This window comes from Mercenaria mercenaria, chromosome 16 (genome assembly GCF_021730395.1).
Source record: "Mercenaria mercenaria strain notata chromosome 16, MADL_Memer_1, whole genome shotgun sequence".
NCBI lineage: Eukaryota > Metazoa > Mollusca > Bivalvia > Venerida > Veneridae > Mercenaria > Mercenaria mercenaria.
Window position 1 is genome coordinate 47135182 of NC_069376.1, and position 26847 is coordinate 47162028.

Sequence of the window (26847 nt, forward strand, 5' to 3'; positions counted from 1 at the left end):
CACTCCATTAAAGGTCAAGGTCACAGGGGCCTGAACATTGATAACCAGTTCCGATCAATAACTTGAGAACCACTAGACCTAGAATGTTGAAACTTCATAGGATGATTGAACATGCAGAGTAGATAACCCATATTGATTTTGGGGACAGTCTATTAAAGGTCAAGATCACAGTGGCCTGTTCATGTAAAATCATTTTTTGGAAATAACTTGAGAACCACTTGACCTACAATGTTGAAACTTAATAGGATGATTGGACATGCAGAGTAGATGACCCCTATTTATTTCAAGATCACTTGATCAAAGGTCAAGGTCACAGGAGCCTGAACAGTGACTTGAGAACCACTAGGCCAAGAGTGTTGAAATTTAGCGGGATGACTGGACATGCCAAGTAGATGATCCCTATTGCAGCCAAACATCAGTGTCTCTTTGACTTTCGCTCCTGACCCCTATTGACTTCTTGCCTATAGGACTTTGCATTGGGGGAGACATGCGCTTTTTTACAAAAGCATTTTCTAGTTGGCATGGAATTTTATCATTAATTAATGTTATGTATATAGCTTTGCAGAAATGATTGATCTGAATTTACTTGAATTAAGATTTATAGAATAGGATTAAAGTGGGAAATATTGGACAAAATTCTGCATTTATGGATGTGACATACCAGTGTAGTAACAATTTTCTTTACTTATGGCTCACCCAGGGATTTGTCATTAACACAGGTTTTAATTTTATGTGACATATCAGTAACAGGTTTACTTTATGTAGTTGCCATTTAAGTTTGCTGTGAATTATCATTGATTAAGGTGAACAGTATTATGAATATAGCTTTGCAGGATTGAACGTGAACTTACTAAAATTTATTAGCTCACCAGAGCATAAAGTGCTCAAGGTGAGCTATTGTGACCAGCCATTGTCCGGCATCAGTCGTGCGTAGTCCGTCAACATTTGCCTTGAACACTCTAGAGGCCACATTTGTGACCCAATCTTTATGAAACATGGTCAGAATGTTAGTCTTGATGATCTCTATTTCAAGTTCGAAACTGGGTCATGTAGGATCAAAAACTAGGTCAGTAGGTCAGATCAAAGGGAAAGTATGTGAACACTCTAGAGACCACATTTGTGACCCAATCTTTATGAAACTTGGTCAGAATGTTTGTCTTGATGATCTCTAGGTCAAGTTCGAAACTGAGTCATGTGGAGTCAAAAACTAGGTCAGTAGCTTAGATCAAAGGAAAAGCTTGTGAACACTGTAGAGACCACATTTTTTACCTAATCTTGATGAAACCTGGTCAGAATGTTAGTCTTGATGATCTGTAGGTCAGGTTTGAAACTGGGTCATGTAGGATCAAAAACTAGGTCAGTAGGTCAGATCAAAGGGAAAGTATGTGAACACTCTAGAGACCACATTTGTGACCCAATCTTTATGAAACTTGGTCAGAATGTTTGTCTTGATGATCTCTAGGTCAAGTTTGAAACTGGGTCACATGGGGTCAAAAACTAGGTCAGTAGGTCAGATCAAAGGAAAAGCTTGTGAACACTCTAGAGACAACATTTTTGACCTAATCTTGATGAAACCTGGTCAGAATGTTAGTCTTGATGATCTGTAGGTCAGGTTTGAAACTGGGTCATGTGGGGTCAAAAACTAGGTCAGTAGGTCAGATCAAAGGAAAAGCTTGTGAACACTCTAGAGACCACATTTGTGACCTAATCTTTATGAAACTTAGTCAGAACATTAGTCTTGATGATCTCTAGGTCAAGTTCAAATCAGGGTCATGTGGGGTCAAAAACAAGGAATAGCTTGCAAACACTCTAGAGACCATATTTGTGACCCAGTCTTTATGAAACTTGATCAAAATCTTAGTATTGATGATCTCTAGGTCAGATTTGAATCTGGGTCATGTTGGGTCAAAAACTAGGTCAGTAGGTCAGATCAATGGAAAAGCTTGTGAACACTCTAGAGACCACATTTGTGACCCAGTCTTTATGAAACTTGGTCAGAAAGTTAGTCTTGATGAAATCTAGATCAAGTTCGAAACTGGGATATGTTGGATTGAAAACTAGGTCACCTCGTCAAATCAAAGGAAAAGCTTGTGAACACTCTAGAGGCCACAGTTGTGACCCAATATTTATGAAACTGGGTCAGAATGTTTGTCTTAATCATTTCTAGGTCAAGTTTGAATCTGGGTCATGTGGGGTCAAAAACTAGGTCACTAGGCTAGATCAAAGAAAAATCTTTTCAACACTCTTAAGAGACCACAATTTAAGTTTGAAACTCATAAGAATTAGTCAGAATGTTTGTTTTGATAATCTATAGGTCAAGTTCGAATCTGGGTCATGCGGGGTCAAAAGGAAAAGGAAAAGCTTGTGAACACTCCAGAGGCCACAGTTGTAACCAAATCTTTATGTAATTTAGGCAGAATGATTGTCTTGATGATCTTTAGGTCAAAGTTCAACTCTTGGTCATGTGGGGTCAAAAACTAGGTCAGTAGGCCAGATCAACTCTGGTGAGCGATGTATAGGGCCATCATGGCCCTCTTGTTATACAAAGAATAAGATTGAAAAAAAGGAGTTACAAGTGAAATATTGGACAAAAATTCTCCATTTATGGGTGAAAATTTCTATATAATAATTATACGGTCGAACTGCATTCACTCAAACTTAATGGGACAAGCAAAATTTCTTCTAGTTATCGGTAGCCATTGAAAATTAAACATTATATAGATATTTTGCCAGGACCCGAGGATGAGTTCGAGCGCAGGGTGGTGTATGAAGTATGTGAGCTTGAGCAAGCACTTTTAATTTGTTTTCTTTATAGATGTTGTTGTTGTAGTTATAGCATCTTCAGAGCAGCACCAACAATTAAAATTGTTCAGACATTTTTGATTGGTGTTGGAGACATATTGATTTACCCTGGTCTGTCTCTCTGTGTCTGTGTGTGTGTGTGTCTGTCACAAAGCTTGTCCGCACTCTAAGTCGAACATTTCTCATCCGATCTTAACCAAACTTCAACAAAATGTGTCTGCCAATAAGTGCTCAGCCAAGTTCGATAACTAGCCAAATCGGCCTAGGCACTTCGGAATTATGGCCCTTGAATTACCAAAAACACTCTGATTTCTTGTGCAGTTTTGCCCCCAAAAGCATCTCTAGTTCACTTAAAAAATTGCCCAGAGTTGTTGGAAAGTAGATACCATGTACTGAGTTATTGTTTAATTTTCGCAAGCATGTTGTCTTTTATGTTTCAGGACTTGTGTGAATGGCTCTGTTATACATCAGTGCACCAAGGTGAAACATGGTGATAGGATATTGTGGGGAAATAACCACTTCTTCCGCATAAATACACCAATACAAAATAGTAAGTATCAAAAGTTTGCAGTAGGTCTAGTTTACTGGAAGTCTGGAGCTATGATGGTCATGAATTTGAAATAGAACCTGTAATCTGCAACATTATATTCAGCCATAAAAAGCATGTTCATAATGAAGCAGCTGTTTACCATTTATATTTATAGAAGCCGGGAACCAAACCAGATTCGGTATGGTAACAGCACTTAACAGTAAACAATCTGGCCTAACAGTAAGCAGTCTGGCCTAACAGTAAGCAATCTGGCCTAACAGTAAGCAGTCTGGCCTAACAGTAAGCAATCTGGCCTAACAGTAAGCAGTCTGGCCTAACAGTAAGCAATCTGGCCTAACAGTAAGTAGTCTGGCCTTAAAGTTGTGTGTCTTTCAAAACCTCATAAATGCTCAGAAAAATGGACTTTATTGCCAAACAGGGACTGTAAGCACTAGGAGATGTATTTACAGCCACAGCATAGGGACCTCTGGGGTGTGGTGGGTGGATGCTATTGTTCAGGTAGCTGACCACAAATCATTTGTCCCTTACTGCTATGGGTTCAAAACCTTGCTTTAGAATTCTTTCATATGAAGAAGCAGTTATAAGCTTGGCTAACAGGAGGTGATTGGTTCTACCCATATATCTGAAATAATGCTTCAGTGGTCACCTGTTGTCTTCTTCCTCCTTCAAACACTGGAAAATCACCAAACCACTTGTTATATATATGTCAACTCAACAAAATAAAAAAAAACAAAAACAGCTGCATTTTCACTGCACAAATTAATGGTGTTTTGGTGGATTTAAAAGTCTACCCAAGCTAGGAATTGAACCCTCGCTGATACTGACATTGTCAAGGATATTACCAAATAAACTCTAGGTGAATTATTTCTAATCTTTAGTATGAATATACAGTTTGTTTTCTCTCAGGTCATACAACATTGATCTAAATTTTAAGTTGTTCTTGGTTTGTAATTATACACATTGATATATACTTTTTTTCTCAAGGCTTATCTTGATATTTGGCAATACTGGCTTTGAAAGTAAAATTATCTATCAAGAGAAAATTGATTTTACATTTTGATGGAATCTATTGTAGATAGGCAAGAGTCAATTTGAGTTCTGCCTTAAAGTAAATAGGTTTTCTAAGTCTTTGTGTATTTAAAATGCCCCCTGTGTTTACATTTTGCCATTGGGAAAGAATTCCACTTTTGATTATATAGTTCTATCTAAGGCTAATCAATAAGGCCAATTTATCCTTTCTATACAGTTTCTTATGAAGTTGAGGGCAACTATTTCTGATGGAGTGTAAAAGTACTTAAAAGTATATTGATTTTCAACAGTCTGGTTAAAATGTCATGTTGTACAATTTATACCAAAATAATTAGGATTTAACTAAGCTGAACAAATTGATTTATGCTCAGCATCTTTTACTAATGAAAATTACTCTTAAAGTTCAGAAGTCTGTCTGTTATTTATGACAATTGTTCTTTTAAATAAATACCAGACCCCCTGTGAGCTGTTAGTATAGATGGTGCTCCAGTGTCGGTATAGGTGACTTCTCAAGTGTCTATTTAGTATATGTGTGGGTACTTAGTATCTTGTGTCTAAACCCACTTTTATTATAGGCAAATATGCCAATGTCTGTTGTCTGATTCCATATTTATTATGTGTGGGTACTTAATATCTTGTGTCTGAATCCACTTTTATTATAGGCAGATATTCCAGGATATGTTGTCTGAATCCACATTTTAAATTCACCTGAGCGCAGCACTCAAAGTGAGCTATTTACATACCAGTGTCAGTTGTACATTGTACATAGTCAGCAATTTTACAGTTAACATTTTAGAGGTCAAAAATTTGCCAAAATCTTTTTTTAAAGAACTTATTTAGAATGTTTCCCTCTGCAAAATCTAGGATGAGTTTGAAACTGGTTCATCTAAGGTCAAAAAGGTCAAATTGTAGAAAAACCTTGTAAACACTGTAGGGGCTACATTATCTACTTAAAAATCATAAATCTTTGTCATAAATATATTGTAGACCCTATAAATTCTAGGACAAGTTCAAAAGCAGGTAACCTGAGGTAAAAAACTAGGTCATGTCATAGAAAAACATTTTAAACTCTCAAGAGGCCTCATTCTGTACTCCATATTCAGAAATATTTGTCAGAATGTTTGTCTCAGTAAATTCAAGGAAAGTTCAAAGCCTGTTTACCAGAGGTCAAAAACCTAGGTCATTATGTCAAATGATAAAAAAAGACTTGTTCACACTCTTAGAGGTCATGATTATGATATATTGTTTTCAGGATTTTTGTCTCTATGAAATCCAAGTCAAAGACAATTCTGGGTTTATTGAGATCTTAAACTAGGTCAAGCCCGCCCGCTTAGCTCAGTAGGTAAGAGCATTGGTCTACGGATCGCGGGGTCGCGAGTTCGATCCTCGGGCGGGGCGTATGTTCTCCGTGACTATTTGATAAACGACATTGTGTCTGAAATCATTAGTCCTCCACCTCTGATAATTCATGTGGGGAAGTTGGCAGTTACTTGCGGAGAACAGGTTTGTACTGGTACAGAACCCAGGAACACTGGTTAGGTTAACTGCCCGCCGTTACATGACTGAAATACTGTTGAAAAACGGCGTTAAACCCAAAACAAACAAAAATAAACTAGGTCAGGTAATAGGAAAGTCTTGTTGTTACCCTAGAGACCACATTTTCTTCTTGAATGTCATATGTTATTTTTGTTTCTATAAAATCTAGGTCAAGTTCAAGAGGTCAAAAACTAGGTCACTATATAAAATCGTAGAAAAATCTTATTAACATGTTCTGCTTGATCAGAGGACATTGCCAGAATATTTCATGTGTGATTAAGATTTGAAATCAGGTTAAACTAATATTTGGTGAAAAGCTTTGCCACTATATCAGGTACTAAAGACACATTGTTAACTTGCTAGAGACTGCATCTTTTACCTGATTTTCATAACACTTGTATTGTGTCTGTGAAATCAAGGCCAAGTCTAAAATAGGATTATATATTGTTGAAAAGTCATAATTATTTTCTACCTGATCTTATTAGACTTATTTTGAATAATTTTCTGTTTACAATCTAGGATAACTATTGGATTAGAGATTAGGTCACTAGGTCAGATCATTGCACAACTTGCTTAATGACCTACCTGATTTATCTTAAACATGGTTAGATTGTTTGTGAAGATGTTTTAATGAAATCTAGGTCAAATTTAATATAAGGTTATAAACCACTTGATTGATCTTGAGTAAATTTTGTAGCACAATTGCATGGGACACTTATATTTATACAAATTGTCCTTCACCACTGCACACAGTTACTACCAGAGCTGAAAAAGCAACATTTAACAACTTCTCATGAACAACTCAGAATAGAGGTTAAGGTAACTAAACTTGGTCTGACCCTCTTGATAATCTTTTCACCAGAAATATAATTGATATGATCAAAACACTGGGAACAATGTGTTTATACCCTGTTTCTGAAATTGTTATTGAATGTAAATGATCTGTTTTCTTAGTTTATAAATCATTGATTCTGAAATGCACGTCAGGCTTTTTGCCAATTATGTAATCATTATCAGATGATGAATACCATAGCATTTTGTGGGCAAGAATGATAACAGACTATGACCACCTGCTTTATATCATGTTATATTTAAGAAATAATATATCTCATTTAGTGATTTGTCCCTGAATAAATCATTGTTTGGAGTTCAGATGCGAAGGAATTATAATAATACGCATCTGAATGACAAAAAATGATTTTATTATTAAGAGCAAATCACTAAATGAGATATATAATTTGATTCTAACACGTTACCAAGGACTTTAAAGTACATCATTGACTGTTTTCAGCCTTCTTTGTTTAATAGGAAAATGGATCAGATCGTGTTAGAATAGGGTTTAAAACATACTGCCTGCTATATATTATGTTATATTAGCGTGTGTAACAATGTTTTATGTATAATGAATTATTAAAAAAACAAAAGGCAGGAGAAATCATGCGCCCACTTGTCTAGGACATGGTCAGCATTTCTGTTTATAGAACCATCTGACATTACAATTTCGAAAGGTATATTTTTTTTAATTCTTTCATTTCCGATTCCTATCTTTCCAATCTCTTTCCAAAATTCATTTGGTTTTGTACTTAAAAGATCATCTATATCATTTTGTGCCCGAATAACATATTTTCTCTTAGCCCTTTGAACACAACGATCAAAATGCCTCCTCTTTTCTACATATACTTGTTTAAGCTTCTTTTTTTCATGAGAGGTACATTTTAACCAAGATTTTTCAGCCTTACTCATGTCATTCCACATACCCGACAATTCACTTGTCCACCATGGTTTAGTCATACGTAATTTCTTATTGGTACGCCTAGAAGTGGTAAGCTTAACTGTTTTATGATCTAGTTTATCCGACATTTCACAGTGAAAGATTTCAACAAGGTTTTCATAATTTGTATCCAGCTCCTTTTGTGTATTACTCATACTGTCTAAAGAAATAATAACTTCATTTAACTTTTGAATAACCTCACTTCCTGACAAAAAATCTTCAGGACAATTCTTGGTATCATAAACAGTTTTGTCTATAGTAATATTTCTTTCTGTAAAACCATTATCACAAATTTCTGCAAAAATGTCAAAAGACAATTTCCATCGTAAAAATGAATGGTCAGGTTTTACAGTATTTGAGTTAACTTTAGAGAAACTTTCCGAGTCAGACATTAAATCAAGTGTTTTAATAACTTCAAAACTGCTAAACTTATTGAGTTGTTCATAGGGAACAAGACAAAAATCTACACTTGAAGCTCCTTGTGGACCAATAAAAGTAAAGTCATTTTTGATGAAATTTCTACCATTTAAAATACAAAAATTTGTATCAACTAAAAAATCAGTTAAAAAGTTACCATAACTGTTTAGAGTAAAATCTACAACATGTCTTTCTTGGATGTTATCTACCCCAGGTATATAATCAAGGTTATCTGAACAGTGACTGTTGAAATCGCCACATATATACATAAATGAAGAATTAGACTGGTAAGCATGAACTTGACATAACAAATTTTCATAAAAAACATGTACATCAATCTGCCTTGAAGAATATTGAGGAGGAAGATAACAAACACATATATGTATATTTAACATACTGTCATGTTTACATACAAGTTTTAACCATAAAATGCCTTCAAAATTATCATCTAAAATCTCTTGGTTAAAATCTTTAAAAACAGCATTTCGTATAAAAAATCCCACACCACCAGAACCTGTTTTAGATTTTTTGTGGAGGTTATTTCTATTTTGACCAACCCATTTATAACCTTCAACATATAAACATTCATCATTTTTTAGGTGAGTTTCAGAAACTCCAATTATATCACATTTACAAAAATTTAAACATGTTTCCCTTAATATATAGTTATCTGACGATTCATTAATGTTCCAACCCTTAACGTTCCAAAAGCCGCATAATAACTCCTAATGTCTACTACCCCTTGTGGACGGTCTCCATCCATTGCCATTTTGCTTTCTGTTCGAGTTTGGTCTTCTCCCATTTGAGAATCGGTTTATTGTTATTTCAGCTGAATACCTATTACTGGTTCTTTCATTGAATAATTATACTGTTTCTTTGATTAAAATCATTGGCGCGACTAGAACTGTTACCGTTACTCTCATTCCTACTTGTATTTGACACTATCTTGAACCGCGCATTTCCAGATCACTAACATTACCATTTTTCACACTTTCAATAATTTTTTTGAAGTTGCTTGATTGAATTCTCTCGTCTTTACTTTGATCCGCGTGGATAAACACCTTTGCATATTGACTATGACCTTTTAGAACATGTTTTTTCTTCATAACAGTTGATTTATCTTCACTGCACGCAAGGCGTGCCACAATAACACGTGACCCAGTGTTTCTATCGGCATCCAATACACCTTTCCTTTCTGCTGCAATGGCCTTCACTGAAATTTTCAAACCATTTTTGAATATATCATTTACTTTTTGAACCGTGCTCTCAGACGATGATTCATGTACATTTCTTAGCACTGTGTTTAATGATTTGCCACTTTCCATGCTATTAGGTCCTTGCAAGTCAGCAAGGGTAGTTTGGATATCCTCAATGGATTGTTTGTTTTCTTCAATGGAGCCATTGACTTCTGCTTGAATGTCTTTACCATTGTCTCCAACATACTGTTTTAATTTTGTTATCTCTTTGTTGAAACGTTTATCAATACTATTTGTGATCATTTGCTCAGTATCCTTAATTTTCTGATTTACGTTCTTTTCAACTGAATCTATCCGCTTATGCACATTGTCTGTCATACCTTTTATATCAGTGTTAATGCGGTGCATGTTCAGGGACATTAATTTCATATCACATGTCATGCTATTTATCATTTGTGCAAGATCGGGTAGTTGTAGATTTTGAAAGTCTGGTTTATCCGACCCCAGTCCATTTATTTCAGCAACCACAACTACATCATTTTTAGCAACATTTGGACTCACCTTCTTCTTTTTCAATTTTTCAAAAGCAAGATTTACTCCCTTTTGCCCATTTTTTTTTATGCCCCCGAAGGGAGGCATAATATTATAGTTTTTGAACCGTCTGTCGGTCTGTCAGTCTGTCCGCAATTTTCGTGTCCGGTCCATATCTTTGTCATCGATGGATGGATTTTCAAATAACTTGGCATGAATGTGTACCACAGTAAGACGACGTGTCGCGCGCAAGACCCAGGTCCGTAGCTCAAAGTTCAAGGTCACACTTGGACATTAAAGGATAGTGCATTGATGGGCGTGTCCGGTCCATATCTTTGTCATCGATGGATAGATTTTCAAATAACATGGCATGAATATGTACCACAGTAAGACGACGTGTCGGGCGCAAGACCCAGGTCCGTAGCTCAAAGGTCAAGGTCACACTTAGACTTTAAAGGATAGTGCATTGATGGGCGTGTCCGGTCCATATCTTTGTCAACCATGGATGGATTTTCAAATAACTTGGCATGAATGTGTACCACAGTATGACGACGTGTCGCGCGCAAGACCCAGCTCCGTAGGTCAAAGGTCCTAAACTCTAACATCGGCCATAACTACTCATTCAAAGTGCCATCGGGGGCATATGTCATCCTATGGAGACAGCTCTTGTTTTTATTTTGATTATATTGCAAAAATCATATATCAGTAAGTTTGTTATGCTAGTCATTTCCACAGTACATGTTATAGATTTTTGAGAGAAAAAATGTTTGTTTAAATTGAGTGAGGGAGTCACTTCAGTTGCTGCCAAAAATCATATTTGGAAAATATGTTTGTAATAAAGTCAGATAAATTAAATTTGATACCAAAATGGTTTTTTTAAGTATCATTCAAGTAATTAAGGATTTGAATTTCAGTTTTTGTGAAGTTTGGTCATCAGCTGGTGAAGATGTACAAAGCATTGTGGTTTCTAATTACTGGATTTAAAACTAGGAAATGAATCACTACTGTAAACAAATACTCTAATAAAAGGATGACTTTAAATAGTTTTAGATAGCCTCGATCTTGTTTACTTTTGTATAGGTTTTTATAGCGATAATGTAGAAGGTTTGTAATATTTTGAAATAGTCAATACTGTTACAGTTAAACCAGGAATGGAGAGGAGTATAGTTCTAAAATGGAATTATTGTATCCTTTAGTAGGTTAGCTTTGTGTATGTATCAAAATGTATTTTTAAAGGGACGCTCCTTGAGATGCACCTGGAAATATTAATTTAAAAAAGAAATAGGACAGTGTACAGAATATATGAAATGAATAAATCTATATTAAAATTTTATATTCTTCATTCCTTCAGTGTACTTTTTTATTTTATGCTAACTAATGAAATACTGTATTCTATCAGTTAAATATATTCATATTTTCGTCACTCACACTGTGAAAATATGAAATCTATATTTTCACACTGTGAGAGATATAGCTCCGCCCCCTCATTACATTGTGTATGAATTTTAAATTATTTGCTTGAAACAGGATGAAAATTGTAGCCGCACGTTGTTCTTTATAGTATATTTCTCGATTCAAATTATTTTACTTAAGGAGAATTTCATACCGTTATGCAGCAAAAAATAAAACAAAATGGAACTTTATGTTGCCTGCGTCTTTATAACTTCACAACACGTCTGACGTCATGTCTGTTTACGCGCGTCTGTTTCCCGCGCTGAGGTTAAAATAGTTGCAAAATGCACATCTCAACGTAATTGAGCATAAAATAAAAAGAAAATTTGTTTGTTTTTCGTGAATATAGAATATATCTCACCTCGAAGTGAGAAAATTTTCAAATTCACTCAAAACAAACAAATATCCTCTATGTATATCAGAGATTTACTATAGTAAAGAAAAATATTGATTTATTTAAAAAAGAAATTTCAACGTTTACAGAATATATAAAATATATAGAGAGGATATTTGTTTGTTTTTCGTGAATATGGAATACGTCTCACTGAGAAGTGAGAAAATTTCAAATATTTTCACGAGCGCTATAGCGCTCGTGAAAATGTGAACATTTTCTCACTTCAAGGTGAGATATATTCTATATTCACGAAAAACAAACAAATTTTCTTTTTATTTTATGCTCAATTACGTTGAGATGTGCATTTTGCAACAATTTTTAATCTCAGTGCGGGAAACAGACGTGCGTAAACAGACATGACGTCAGACGTGTTGTGACGTTAGAAAGTTCCATTTTATTTTATTTTTTGCTGCACAACGTTATGAAATTCTTTTTAGGCAAAATAATTTGAAACAAGAAATACACTATAAATAACAAAGTGCGACTACAGTTTTCATCCTGCTTTAACCAAAAAATTTAAAATTCATACACAATGTAATGAGGGGGCGGAGCTATATCTCTCACAGTGTGAAAATATAGATTTCATATTTTCACAGTGTGGGTGATGAGATATAAAAATATTTAACTGATAGAATACAGTATTTCATTAGTTAGCATAAAATAAAGATCAATATTAAAGTTTTATATTTCACAAATACGGCATAAAGTACAGCTTCATTCCTTCATTGTACTAATAAGTCTTTGTGTATCAAGAGATTTACTATAGCAGATAGAAATATGAATTTATTTTAAAAAATAATTTTCAGCATTTACAGAATATATAAAATATATAGATCAATATCTATATTATATATTTCATGAGAATGGCATAAAGTGTAGCTTCATTCCTTCAGTGTACTTTTGCATATCAAAGATTTACTATAGAAAAAAAGAAATTGTCTGCATGTGAGTGATATTGCTCAGGAATGACACTTTGTTTTTTTACTTTCTATTTACTTTTCAAATTACAAATGATTCAACATATATCAGGATTTATTTCCGTTTAAATCAGATTTTATCTGATGTTGCAAAAGAGGATGGATTGTTTCTGTTTGTCAACTAATTCTCTGAAAATTTCCATTTTAGATTTTAAAGGATAGATAGAAACACCATCCCGTAGAAACACAATCTTATTTTTAAAAGCTTTTCAGCTATTTATAGATAACGTAACTAAATGAAACGCTGTAATTCTTCAACAATGTAATTGCATTTGTCGTTTTTCCCTCGTGCAGATGTATTGTTCGGCACATTCTATCATAGAGACTGGCCAGATTAAAACCCGTTTTGTAATAAAGTACAAAAACATTGCTTTGAAAGCAGTTTTATTTGATGTTTATTTAATTTTAGAGTTGTGCTCATTCCGGTAATTGCATAGGGATGTTTACTAATTTCATTTCGTGACAAAAAACGGTGATTGATTAATGGACACAACATCACTTTCATTTAGCAGAACAAATGTTACAGCTCTTTCATTGTTTTGTTCTGGTGATAATTTTTGGCTCTTTTTACATGGACACCATTCTAATGGACTTTCACTATTAACATTATGCCCAATAGGATAAAAGCTACAATTTTTATAGGGAAAAAACAAACAAATGGAGGTCCTCATAGCAATAAATTTATTTGCGACAGCATTGTTGATGTACATTTTTCTGGAATTTTATTGAACAATAGTTCTGTTTCATTTACAGAATTTCTGTTGGGTTTAAATAAAGTCTTTCGTGACTATACATGGCTGTTTTCTAGTGGTTAAATACATATGCAGTTTGTTGGTGCATTGAGAATATTTTTGAGGTCATACATGGAATAATAGATCATATCTTGTAAAATGATTGTTTTAAATGTGCAGATATCTTGATAGATCCTGTTTGGAGATTTTTATATAGGAATCTTTTGGAGAAGTTTGCTTTAATATTGAACCCTTGTGTAAAAATGGCAGGTTTATTCACCACTTTTGAATAAGAATAATTTGATAAAGCAAGAGGTTTTTTTTTATAGAAGACTTCAAAAGTTAGGAAAAAATTAGTTTATGGCTTAATTTTGCTTAAGCCAGTGCTACCTAGGGAGCGTTGTTGCACATTCATTACCATTCATGAACAGACTCAATCAAACCGAGTCTGCTATTATTTTCCTTGGTTGCATTCTATTTCTTCCAAATGGTCTTCTTATAGATTTTATTAAGAATTATGGGCCTTTTTCTTTATTTTTAGGTCCAACAACAAACAATCCTGAAGATGCAGATCAAACAATTGACTATAAGTTTGCTCAGCAGGAGCTGATGATGAAAGAATTCAGTAATGATCCTATATCCGAGGCCATCAGTGCAGTAGAAAAACAGTACGAGGAAGATAAACAAGGTTTGTATAAGAGTTTTACTGTTTTATTTAGCCTTTCAGTACAGTATCAAACCAAAGGGCACCTATTTCCTTCCATTTCTAAAAAGGAAATTACTTATTTAAGCATTAGCCTGCTGGCGGCAAGTGATTATGCCTTTGCGACTAGTGTAGACCAAGATATCCGTGCAGGCTGATCATGGTCTGCACTGTTCGCTGTTCAGCCAGTAAATTTTCAGTGAGCACCCTTTTGAATAATAAATGGTATTGCCCAAATTGAATGATGGACCAGTCCATTTTAGATATTAAGCAGGCTAAAGGTTAGCTCACTAGTGCAGAAGACTCGATGAATGAGTATAGGTGAGTAGACTTGTGTCCTGTGTATTTAATTGAGGACTTCTCATGAACTGCTAGACAGATCTTTATCAAACTTGATCCGTAGTTTCCTTGCTTAGAATAATTTCTAGTTAATTCTTACAGATCCAAGACTACATACTGGGGCTGCAGGAACTGAAAATAGAGACAAGAAAAAAAAATGCTTTTAACCTTTAGCCTGCTGGCGGCAAGTTATTCTGCCTTTGCGACCAGTGCAGACCAAGGTCAGCCTGCACATCCGTGCAGTCTGATCATGGTCTGCACTGTTCGCTGTTCAGTTAGTAAATTTTCAGTGAACTCCCCTTCAAATGATAAATGGTATTGCCCAAACTGAATGATGGACTAGTCTATTTTAGAAATATAGTAGTATAAAGGTTAAAGACTTGTAAGCTTAGTTCTGTTAGTTCTGTACCACTGCTCATTGAGATTGTTCTTCCAAGTGATCAATAATCAAAAACATTTAGTATGTCTGTAGGACAGGTTGTTGAGCTTGTTAGGTTAGAATATGACAACGCGAAATTAGCCCAAGGTCTGCTCTTGCTGTATTATAGAAATAGTGAACCCCTATAAATGTTGATACAGTTAAAATCATAGGTTTTATGGCTTATGTCGGAAATATTCCAGAAATGAATAATAGAAGATACCGGCCGTTTTTTGACAATTTGTTTTGCTAGAACTTTCTCGTAAAGCCGTAATAAACTTAGTAATTTATTGTTATATATTTGTACTATAATTTTAAGTATTCATGTAGACATTTATGACCAGTTTTCCACCTTTCAACATTGATATTTACAAGAGTATTATGAAATCATATAACCTTTACCCTGCTTATTTTCTGAAATGAACTGGTCTATCATTCAATTTGGGCAGTACCATTTATTTTTCAAAGGGGTGTTCACTGAAAGTTTACTGACTGTATAGCGAACAGTGGAGACCATGATCAGCCTGCACATCCATGCACACTTACTGTCAGCTGGCTAAAGGTTTCTAGGTTTGGGTCAAAAAGGCAGTTTTCAGATTTTGAACTTTAAATGAATAGGACTTTCACTTGTCAGTTGGGATTAAATTATATGGATTGATTTAGCTGCTAAAATTATTCCTCAAGAAAAATTAGTAATTTCACAGTAATCATTAAAAGTTGTCATTTTAGGAAATATAAAAGAATTTGTTTAAGTTAAAAAAAAATCAGATACCTTTATTTTACTCATTTCATGAATACATGAATCAAATTGAAGCATACCTCTTTCTCTGAATTAGTTTGTTAGTGTCATGTCTATAATAATTAACCTAATATTTATTTGAGACGTTAAACCGAACACACACATAATATTTATTTGAAATTATTTTTTAATTTCTATGTTGACAGCTCGTAAACATTCGCTGATTACTCTAAAATATTTTGAGAGAAAACATATTAACCGCAACTCTAATTTTCTTAGTTACAGTGTAATATACTTGAGGGATTTAAACAATTTGCCTATCTTTAAGAAAAAAAGAAGATCAAATTGGTATTGAAAATCATTGAAGAACAGAAGTAGGAAATTTAGAATATACTGAAAGCATGTTGAAATCCTGAGACATTCGTCTCAAAGGAAATATGAATAGGAAACCAATTATGAGTTGTATCAAATTACCCTACAGTTCAAAACAGTAATATACAGGCTAGTGAATATATTTGAGTTTTTAGGGTAACATTGAATCAGTGAAAGTTTAAAATAAAAGAAAACAATATGTTTTAATAGTATTTGAGGCAGTACTGAGAACTGCAGAACTGGCTGATTTGCTCTGGTATCAAAAGGGCTCGAAACTAGAAAAATAGCAGGGTTGTGATCAGTTAGGTTCAAAAAGTTGTTCAGGAGTTCTTTATGTCAATTAATACAGTGAAGTAATTTTTGTGTCAAATAGGAAGAGCTTATCATAACCAGACTCGGAATGTGACATTGTCATTGGACTATTTCAAATTTATGCTCAAATTTAACCACTCAGATGTGAGAGGGTTTAGCTTATCTTTTGATTCCAGAAGACTGAAAACAGTTCAATTTAATAATTGCATTTTTGGCCACTGAATATGGACTGCAATACGTCAAATTCTGTTTTGATAAATAAACCAATACTTTTAATGGATTTATCCAACCTAATTCTACATCAGAGATTTTTTTTAACAGTACAGATGCGATAAACAGCCCATTTTGGGGGGATATTAGCTTAATAGCGTGTCATTTGAGAAAGAAAAAAGAATTAAAAAACAGTCTGGAGTATTGATTTTCACATCAAAGCTATTATTTCTCCAAGAAAAACAAGCACATTGTTCTTGTACATCTAAAGGAAATCAGTACAATCTAATTTGTCACACATACTCGCGGAAACATCAGCTGTTCAGCTACTGAGAAGGTCCTGTTTTATGCAGTAGCTAGTCATTCCATAGAATATTGAAATTTTTTTAATCCTTAGCAGTAATTAGCTATATTTTCCAGGTTGATCAGTGAAGTACATAAATTGATTGTTGATTAATCATTATCAATATTGAATTCTTCATGTGAGGAAGCCATCCAGCTGGCTTACGGAAGGTCGGTGGTTCTACCCAGGTGCACGCTCGTGATGAAATAATGCATGGAGGGGCACCTGGGGTCTTCCTCCACCATTAAAGCTGGAAAGTCGCCATATGACAAATCCAGCAAAAAAAAAAAAAAAAAAAAATTTAAAAAAGACTTTATTGCTGAACAACACAATGACTCAACACAAGATTCCAGATATTATTATAATTTGAAGCATTGTCTGTCTGTCAAATAATTTGCTTAATATCAAAATATTTTCGTAATACCAAGAAATAATTCATATTTATTTGTCAATGGCAGCAACTAATTAGCTCATTTCTACGTAACAAACATTTCTCAAATGGATTGATACTATTTATTATTTGTTATCGTCAGACCCAGGCTTGAGGTTTTTTTATCGTCATTCAAGTCGGCTCTGAGATGAAAAATACATTCAGTACAGTATCTAACCTAAGGCCACCTATTTCCTTCAATTTCTAGAAAGGAAATTACATATTTAACATTGATTGGCTATGCTCTTGTCATATACATTTATCCCAAATTGGGAAAAGATATCATCCCGAGGGAATTTATTGTTGTTTTTCTGCAGTATGATAATATTTTCTGCTCCATTTTAAAAGACTTAGTGCTCTGGTTTTTTTGTGTGATCTGATTTCCTTTAGCATTAGGAATCTTGGAATGCAAAATAAGATTCAAAGCATTAGAAATTTAATCAGTCTTTGGAGAAAAGGCTGGATCAAATTAACTGGTATTTTGAACAAATCCTAAAAAAAGACATGGCATTTTGTTCTGTTCTTATCTCCTGTTTCTGTACATTGACTTGAAGTATGTGAGAAGTAAATTTGAAATTCTGTTTGTATTGCTCAGACACTGTGTAGCTGTGAAAGGTCCGTTATTGTCAATGAAGTATGCACATGGAGAAAAAATTAAGTTCATGTGAAGAAACTTTTCCGTAGATGTTGGCAAAAACATAGGCAGATGCAGACAAGTAACCAGTCGCCATTGTCAATCAAGAAATCAGTAGACCAGTAATAGGATTATATTTTGTATACAAATAATTGCTCATGATTTCATCTGAACTTTTCACTTCAAAACCTTGAAAAACCAAAGGTGGAGGATGTCTGCAATTGGTGACTTGTCAGTTGGTAGGTAGGGGTGCATTAAGTTGGAATCAGTAATTGGGTAAGTGGGTATAGAAAGAATGTTTTAAATAGGAACAGAGAAATACTTATTAGGTAGACAAAAATGACATAATATTATTGTGAAGCAATAGAGGGATGGCCATGAGATATTTTTCTGACAATGAGTTGGTTCTGTAATGACAAAATGTCATTGACGGTACTAATGTACTGCAGAAGATTGTTAAATTAAATATTAAAGAAACCATTTTAAAGAAGGACATATTCTGTAATTTCAGAGGCTCTAGAACAACAGAGGCAGATGTACGAGCGCCAGATGCAGCAGTTAAGGTACCAGCTCATGTCGCCCGGAACACCATCAATGCCCTTCCCACCTGTAATGACCCCAACAGGAGTTCAAAGTGGAATTCAGCGGAAATATCAACAGTGGGCCCAGGAAAGGTAACTGACATGGACTCTTCAGTCTTGAAATATGTATCAAGCAAGCATTTCTTTACATTATAGTGTTTCCAAGATTGTGTTGCAGATAAAAAAAAAAGATTCTGAAAGGGGTTGTTAACTGTTTAGCAATGGTTTTTCTGGGCTGAATATTGATTAGTGCATTAGGGAAATTTTTTTGAAAATTTCCATATATAATGCTCGTAAGAATTTTTTGCGATAGTACATTGGCGCCAAAAGGCTAATTGATGACCTATTAGTATTGTTGGCTACATTGGTGTTCAATATTCAGTGTCAGTCATCAACATGTTTCCTCAAGGACTACTTCATGGATTGTCTCCAAACTCAGTCTATAGTAGCCATGGGCTTTGTTTTAGTAGTACCACTCTATTGCACACAAAGATGGTTATCAATGTGTAGGCCTTCCTTAAATTTTTCAGTCAATATGTTCGATAGTACAAGCAATGTCCACCAGAAGTAAAAACGAAAAAGAAACAATTGACACCATAGCATTACCAACTGTATTTAGAAAAACCCAACTTAACATACACACACACACACACACACACACACACACACACACACACACACACACACACACACACACACACACACACACACACACACACACACAAAAAGAAAGTGTGTTGTTTGACATAAAATTAATTTTAGGCTTCAGCAAAACAAGCTATTCAAGACATAACAAAAAGGAGAGACATTTTAATGCCATAATATTTTACAAAACTAAGACAGTGATTATCTGAGAACATTTCAGCATTATTGAACAAGAAATCTATTGATATAGCTAATAGCAGCAAAATTTATTATGATTGCTTTATCTTATGTATCTATTAAAGTGAAGGAGAATTTAACTGAATTTGAGCTTTTCTCTCTTACAATGTTTGTTATGGTTCCCTTCAATGATAGGAAGGATATGATTAATTAGGAAAGATGAACCACCTTATTTTGAGGGTTTATTGTCTCAAAAGGTCAAGGTCATAAGGACCTAGAATTTCCTGTAAATAGCTTGACAATGCATAGGTCAATGGGTGTGAAACTGTAGGATAATTATTTTTTCAAGAAGATTATGTCTTCTGTTTTAGGGGTCAGAAGGTCAAAGGTCATGGTAACCTTCAGACTGAAAGTAGTTCAAATCAGGAAAGGTTCTAACCGTCGTGACCAATGATAGGCTTAAGTCTGAGGCCAACAAACTAAATTTTGATATGTTATTAATATGCATTCTAATGCAACGATATTATGTTGACGTCACGTCAACGTGATATTTAGCGCCATGTACGCATTAAGAAATAGCGCTTTCAAATTTCATGAAATATCTTACTTAATAATATGTTTTAAACGAAATGTCACATAGCACAAATGTGTTGATTAATTTACAAACATACTGAGTTAGTTATTTGCTTTGCTGAATAATTCGCAATAATTTTCGCCCGAACTGAATTCTGCCGCAAGACGTATTACCATTTCCAGTCCTGGCGTGTATAAACAAAGACCTACTATTGGCGCCATGCTTGCGCTAAGAAACAGTTCCATCATATTTGATATAAATTTTACAATAAAGAACATATTAGAATCGAAATAATTTATAGCAAAACAGTGCTTTATCACTATTTATACACTTGGGCGGTTATACGTCATCCGAAATAATTTCACTCGGGCTGCGCCCTTTGAAATTATTACACCCAACGTATAACCGCCCATCGTGTATAAATAGTGATAAAGCACTGTTTTGCTATAAATTATTTCTTAATTTAGACATATCTAGGTCAAAGATCAATGTCACATTGACTTTTTGGTTCTACACAATTTCTTATCTATAGTTGAATAACACTTGGATCTTCAAATTTATAGACCTGTTATAGATCCCTACTGTTTGAAGTCATTAAATCAGAGGTCATGGTCACAGCTATATTGAAACTAAACATTACTCATGACCAAAACAGGCTACTATAGGGGCATGCATGTTTTCCAAACATCTCATGCTTGTCAGTGGAGTCTGTTTTAAAACAAGCTTACTAGAAAGCTTGGTAATTTTATCTGTCTCAATCAAATATTGATGTACCACTGAAATTTTGAGACATTATTCAATTGCCTGTGATTTAAAAGCCCAGGAGGAACCCCATAAAAGCACATCATGCTGCTTGAAGAAAGTATTAAATTGAATTTATGTTTCCCATTCATGCACTTAAAGAATGATTGATTCTGCATAAAATTGAGCAGTATGACATTACTTGCCATTGATGCACTGTTAAATAAATTCTTAAATTTCTATATTTCTACCTCTGTGGCTACAACATCATGTTGCTTTCATGGTGCATTCCGCCTCTATGTCTACAACATCATGTTGCTTTCATAGTGCATTCTTATATAGGTTGTGACTTTTTCTAACATTTCCCAATTTATTTTCCTGTTTAAGAAAGACGAATGAAACTTTTGTGTTATTATACGACAAAAATACTGTAAATAAGTCACATTTATATGTCATTGCATGTAATATCATAGCAGAAGTGGAAAAAAAATAAAACTTTAGGAAAAGAGTTAAAATATATATTTCTTGTGTGTTATTTTTTTTTTCAGAGATAAAATGTTTAAACATAGCCTGTCTTTGCTACGTGAAGAGGTTGTTAAAGCTAACTCCCTGGTTCGTGAAGCCAATTTTCTGGCCGAGGAGATGGGCAAACAAACAGAATTCCATGTCACTTTGCAAATACCAGCGTCAAATCTAAGTCCTAACAGAAGGGTTAGTAAAATATGACTTTTCTCATAAAATGTTATGAAAGATTGTATAATCACATTACGTGTAATTTTCGGTAGTTATTCTATTGTTTCAGTTCTAAAGAATGTGTATCAACTAGGAATAAACTAGATTTTAATCTTTTAACCCTTAGCCTGCTAAATTTCAAAAATGGAATGGTCCATCATTCAATTTGGACAGTACCATTTATTATTCGAAGGGTGTTCAATGAATATTTACTGACTGAATAGCCAACAGTGCAGATCATGATCAGACTGCACAGATGTGTAGGCTGATCCTGGTCTGCATTGGTCACAAAAATAGAAATTGCTTGCTGCAAGCAGGCTAAAGTTAAAGGAAAGTCAATCCTTTTAACAAACTAAACTGTGACACCTTTTCACAGATGGATGTGAAGGAATAGGTTTTAGTGGCAGTCTACCTTACAACTGAAACCAAACGAAACTGTTCTTAATGCATTTGCATTGGTCTTACTTTGGGGCCAGTTTTAATGGAGACTTACTTCAGTACATAAGTCACAATGGTATTACAGTGCCAGTTTTCTAGAGCTAACACCATTGGGAATGCTTAAAGGTGTTTGTTGTAAAGAACTTGTCGCTCTGTAGCTTGTTGATATATAAAATATTCTTCTCTAATCAGAATAAAAAATATCAGCTTGTGTATAGAGGTGTTTTAACAAGTGTTGCTAACAGAGGTTATTGTAAATATTTTTTTCTTCAGAGAGGAGCTTTTGTCTGTGAACCAGCGATATTGGTGCGTAGAAAACATCGTGGGAGTCAGGTTTGGTCGATGGAAAAGTTTGAAAACAAGATAATTGACATGCGAGACATGTACGAGGACAGGAAGTCACAAGGAATCCCACTGAAGGTGGATGATTCTGATGAATCCGAGTCGGTTTGTGTTGTCACGCTTAGCATGACATTTTTTTCCTTTATTATGTCTCCCACCACACAGTGGTGTGGGAGACATATTGATTTACTCCTGTCTGTGTGTTTGTCTGTGTGTGTGTCTGTCTGTCGCAAATCTTGTCCGCACTCTAAGTCGAACATTTCTCATCCGATCTTCACCAAACTTGTACAAAATGTGTTTGACAATAAGTCCTCGGCCAAGTTTGATAACTAGGGAAATCGGCCCAGGCACTTTGGAATGATGGCCCTAGAATTACCGATAAACAGTCTTTTTACTCTTACAGTCGAACATTTCTCATCCGATCTTCACCAAACTTCAACAACATGTGTTTGACCATAAGTCCTCGGCCAAGTTCGATAACTTGCCAAATCAGAATTATTGCCCTTGAACTACCAAAAATCAGCCTTTTTACTCTTCAGAGGTATATTTGTAGTGAGTAATCAGTATATAAAGACTGACTTACTATTTAGCTGATTAGGCAGTTGTGGGAGACATGTGCTTTTCTCAAAAGCAGCTCTAGTTTACTTTCTGTTTTTGCAGCTAAAGAACTTGAAAAGAGGGAAAAAATATAACATAAATATTCCAATATTTTCCACTATGTGAAACCCAGATGCAAATTTTTTCAAAAGTTGGGTAGCTATGAGTGAAAATGTATACTAAGATCTTGTGTTTACGAGTGAAAGGTATTTTGATCCCATGTGCAAAGCAAACAGGTTATCTTATTATTTTATGTATTCCAAATTTTGTCCATTCTGTAGTTCCATGCTAGTGAAAAATGTATTTGGCAGTTTTTAATCAGTGAAAAAAAAGCGAATGTTTTCACTAGGATGTTACCTAATTATGTATTTTCATATACACCATTGCTTTGGGTTTATTTACCTGCCTTGAAAACCGCCCGCTGAGCTCAATAGGGAGAGCACAGATCTACGGCTCTCGGGGTTGTGAGTTTGAGCCCTGGATGAGACGTATGTTCTCCATGACGATTTGAGAAAAGACATTGTGTCTGAAATCATTTGTCCTCCACCTCTGATTAATGTGGGAAAGTTGGCAGTTACTTGCGGAGAACAGGTTTGCATTGGTACAGAATCCAGAAACACTGGTTAGGTTAGCTGCTTGCCGTTACGTATTAAACTGAAATACTGTTGAAAAAAGGTGTTAAACCCAAAACAAACAAGCTTACCTGCCTTCGGAACAGAAGGTTGAAGGTTCAGCCCCACTGGAAGCAGTTGCTGCTGTTACCTATTAATAAGTTCCCAGCTAATGAAAAAATGAGTTACTGACTCCATTCATGCCTGTTTACTAACTTTCAAGGAACGGTTCAGGAGGTATTATACATGCTAATGATAAAAGGTTGAAAAACATAATGATAAAGACATTTTTCCAAACATTTTTGTAATTAGAAGGTCTGTTCATACTATTTCCCATTATTTATTTTCAGTTACATATATAAAAAGAAAATAGTTTGTTTAAACTTTAGAAATATCAAGAAAGAAAATGATTCTGGAGAGAAGTTTTTGAACCCAGGCAAAACATTTCTTTGGAATTTCATGAATTAATGAACTTCCTTGTCATACTGTTTTGAAGTCTTTTAGCTGCACTATTACAGCTTGTGATTAATTTAGTTTTTGTTTAGCATTGTTCAACTGTGATGTATTAAGTGAAATGGCTTAGAATAGTTTCTTTAATTGCCTAGCTTTTTGAATCAGAAATTGATTAAGATTGCTCTTGAGGAAATCTTTATTGCAGTATTAATTATACGAGTGCACAAGATTGCAGGATTATTCAGTAGTCATGCATGTCTGTTGTCATTACGTGTTTGCTTTCAGTTCAGTGGATGTATTAAAGCAAAAAATCAGTATTTCAAACTTGTTTCAAACCATTTTTGTGTCTTTTAAGATATGGGGTGGGGAAGGGATGCACACAGATTATATTTGACTTGTTCGTACTATGGGTTTGTATGGAGAGTTTTGTGTCAGACTTTGAATTGTTAAAATTCCACATATCACATTTATATAATGATCTTAGCGTCTTCTGATTTCCATAAAGAAAGGGTTGTTTTAAGATACTATTTATGGACATACAGCCTTCTGTAAAGTTGTACTAAACTGCATATTTAAGGCATTAGTTAGGTACAGCCTTCTGTAAAGTTGTACTAAACTGCGTATTTAAGGCATTAGTTAGGTACAGCCTTCTGTAAAGTTGTACTAAACTGCGTATTTAAGGCATTAGTTAGGTACAGCCTTCTGTAAAGTTGTACTAAACTGCGTATTTAAGGCATTAGTTAGGTAGAATCTTTTTCAAAACCTGGTTATCAAGTTGGGAAATACCTTTGGCTAGAAATGTCAGTTTTTCATGGAATTTCAATCTTCTTATAATAGTAATGAGTTTGAGTTGCTGAGTTGTGTTAAAGTGCATGCTGGGTATATTAGCAGTTTTAAGACTTTGTTTCTGAGGCAGATTGACAGGTCCAAGGCCCTTGTTGGACCTCCAGTGCCTAATGGTTAAGATGACTAACTATGAAACTCTTGCCCCTTAGTGCTTCAGGTGTGTGCACTGATTGGGAAGTAGAATTCTTTCATTTGAGGAAGTCACCCAGCTGGGTTCTAGAACGTTCTTTGGTTTCTAGGCTTATCCTTCCAGCAGTCTGGGTTGTTGTCGTATTACCTTACACCAGTTATAGGCAAATGTTTGCTTCAGTGAAAGTTTTCAGTTATTAACAATATCTTTATAACAGAACGACCGGGACTATTTAAAAAGGACTCAAAATTATTCTAGTGTTACGAAATTTTGCATGTCTTTATGATATTTTTATCAATTATTAAAAGCAGCTGTGCATCGAGAGAAACAGTGAAGGTGAAATGTACAAGAAACTTAATTTCTCATCAGACATGTTCAATATTTTATCTCTTTCAGGATGACGGACCACCTCAGAAAGGAGACCCATTCTACGAATCGTACGAAAATCACAATCTTATTGGGGTAGCTAATGTGTTTCTGGACTGTCTTTTCTATGATGTTAAACTGGACTATCAAGTACCAATCATCAGTCAGCAGGGAGAGGTAGGCTGTTTTATATTACAATACTCTATTTATTTTTTTTAAAGGCTGGCAATGGAGTGTCAGATTCAGTGGCTGAAAGTCTGACTTAAAGCCTTTAAGGAGCATAATTGAATTGCAGTTTATACCTAATGAATACACCTTAAGTCAATACAAATGCCTGTTTGAAAACTCAAGAAGGAGTCATGGACCAGGTGTTGATTCTGATGAAAGCTTGTCTGTTTTTGCCTTCCACCACAGTACTCAGCATTACATATTTAAAAAAAAACACACACAACAAAAAATAGGCTGTCTTTGGCTAAATGATGGAGGAAGAAAGTCTTAGTTCAGAATGCACACATACATGAATATATTTAACATAGTGTGTAAAGGATACCGACATAAAATATAATTGGTAGACCTTAAATACAACCAATTAGTAATGTAAATGTCATTAAAAGTCATATATATATATACAGGTTGCCGGCAAACTACATATGGAGATATCTAAGCTGGGCAGCGCAATCATGGATCGTTACGCAGACATAAATGATGATAGTGACGATGAGGAAGGCAATGAAGATGATGCTGATCGATCAATGTCAGTAGGAGCACCGCTTATAATCAGAGTAAGATAAATGCTTTTTTCTTTTTGCCAACTTTTCAATAATCTGTGCTAAGTGGTGTGTCATTGAGGTGAAGCAACAATTTAAACAGCAACAGAACATTTTGAATACTCAAAAAGCTATTGTGATTAATTTCAATTTATACACAGAAAGTAATATGGTTGATATTTGTCAAACATTTTTTAAGTTTAACTGTTAATGTTTGTTTTAATCTGTCCTTTATAGGTAAAGATTTGTGAAGCAAAAGGCCTGCCAAAGGATCTATCAAATTTTGTGTTCTGCCAGTACTCTTTCTGGGGTCATGATGACCCCATCTCTGTCCCACCAGAGATACACCCAGACACTAGTAAAAAGGACACCAAATGTATCAAGTTTAACCATGAAAGGGTAAGGACATAGAATGTTTTAAGTTAGCAATGTTAGAGTAAGACGACTGGTCACCAGTGTATCAAGAACAATCTTTGGACTAAGGGCATTACTGATATTATTGTAGAACCCCACTAAATTATGCCATCTGCAATTGAGATATAACATAAGATTTTCTATTTTAAATTTACAACTGCGAAATCATGCATGGAATCCTTGCATATAAATATCAGATATTTTATCATGAAAGTGTAGTTTTCTATTGTAGTTCTATTTTCAACATATTGGCAAAAAAAATATTCTGAAAATCTAAGACAATTTTTTGCTAAAAAAAATATTCTCAATTTCTTTTGCAGGATTTTAAAGTGTACATGTCAGAAGAGTTCATTGAGCATGCCCAGGAAGGAGCATTATCTATCGAGGTCTGGGGACATAAAGTTGTTGGGTTTGGTCAGCAGAACTCCCAGACAGATAGTGCGGCTAGATCCAACTCTCTTGTTGACAGGTATAATGATAGTAAATAGATGAGGGACCTCAATAACTGAGTATTTGAAATACCTTGCTTAAATCACTTACTCATCAC

At 34.6% G+C, this 26847-nt stretch overlaps 1 protein-coding gene across 1 annotated transcript in view; it reads left to right on the forward strand.

The window, feature by feature from the left end:
* LOC123543332 (kinesin-like protein KIF13B) overlaps nucleotides 1-26847 on the forward strand; it is a 253779-nt gene that overhangs the window by 182040 nt on the left and 44892 nt on the right. The window contains exons 14-22 of the mRNA XM_053525922.1: nucleotides 3243-3352; nucleotides 13928-14074; nucleotides 18398-18560; nucleotides 21153-21315; nucleotides 22048-22221; nucleotides 25150-25296; nucleotides 25752-25901; nucleotides 26124-26285; nucleotides 26621-26769. Coding sequence (XP_053381897.1) covers nucleotides 3243-3352; nucleotides 13928-14074; nucleotides 18398-18560; nucleotides 21153-21315; nucleotides 22048-22221; nucleotides 25150-25296; nucleotides 25752-25901; nucleotides 26124-26285; nucleotides 26621-26769 — 1365 coding nt within the window. The remainder of the gene's footprint in view (nucleotides 1-3242; nucleotides 3353-13927; nucleotides 14075-18397; nucleotides 18561-21152; nucleotides 21316-22047; nucleotides 22222-25149; nucleotides 25297-25751; nucleotides 25902-26123; nucleotides 26286-26620; nucleotides 26770-26847) is intronic.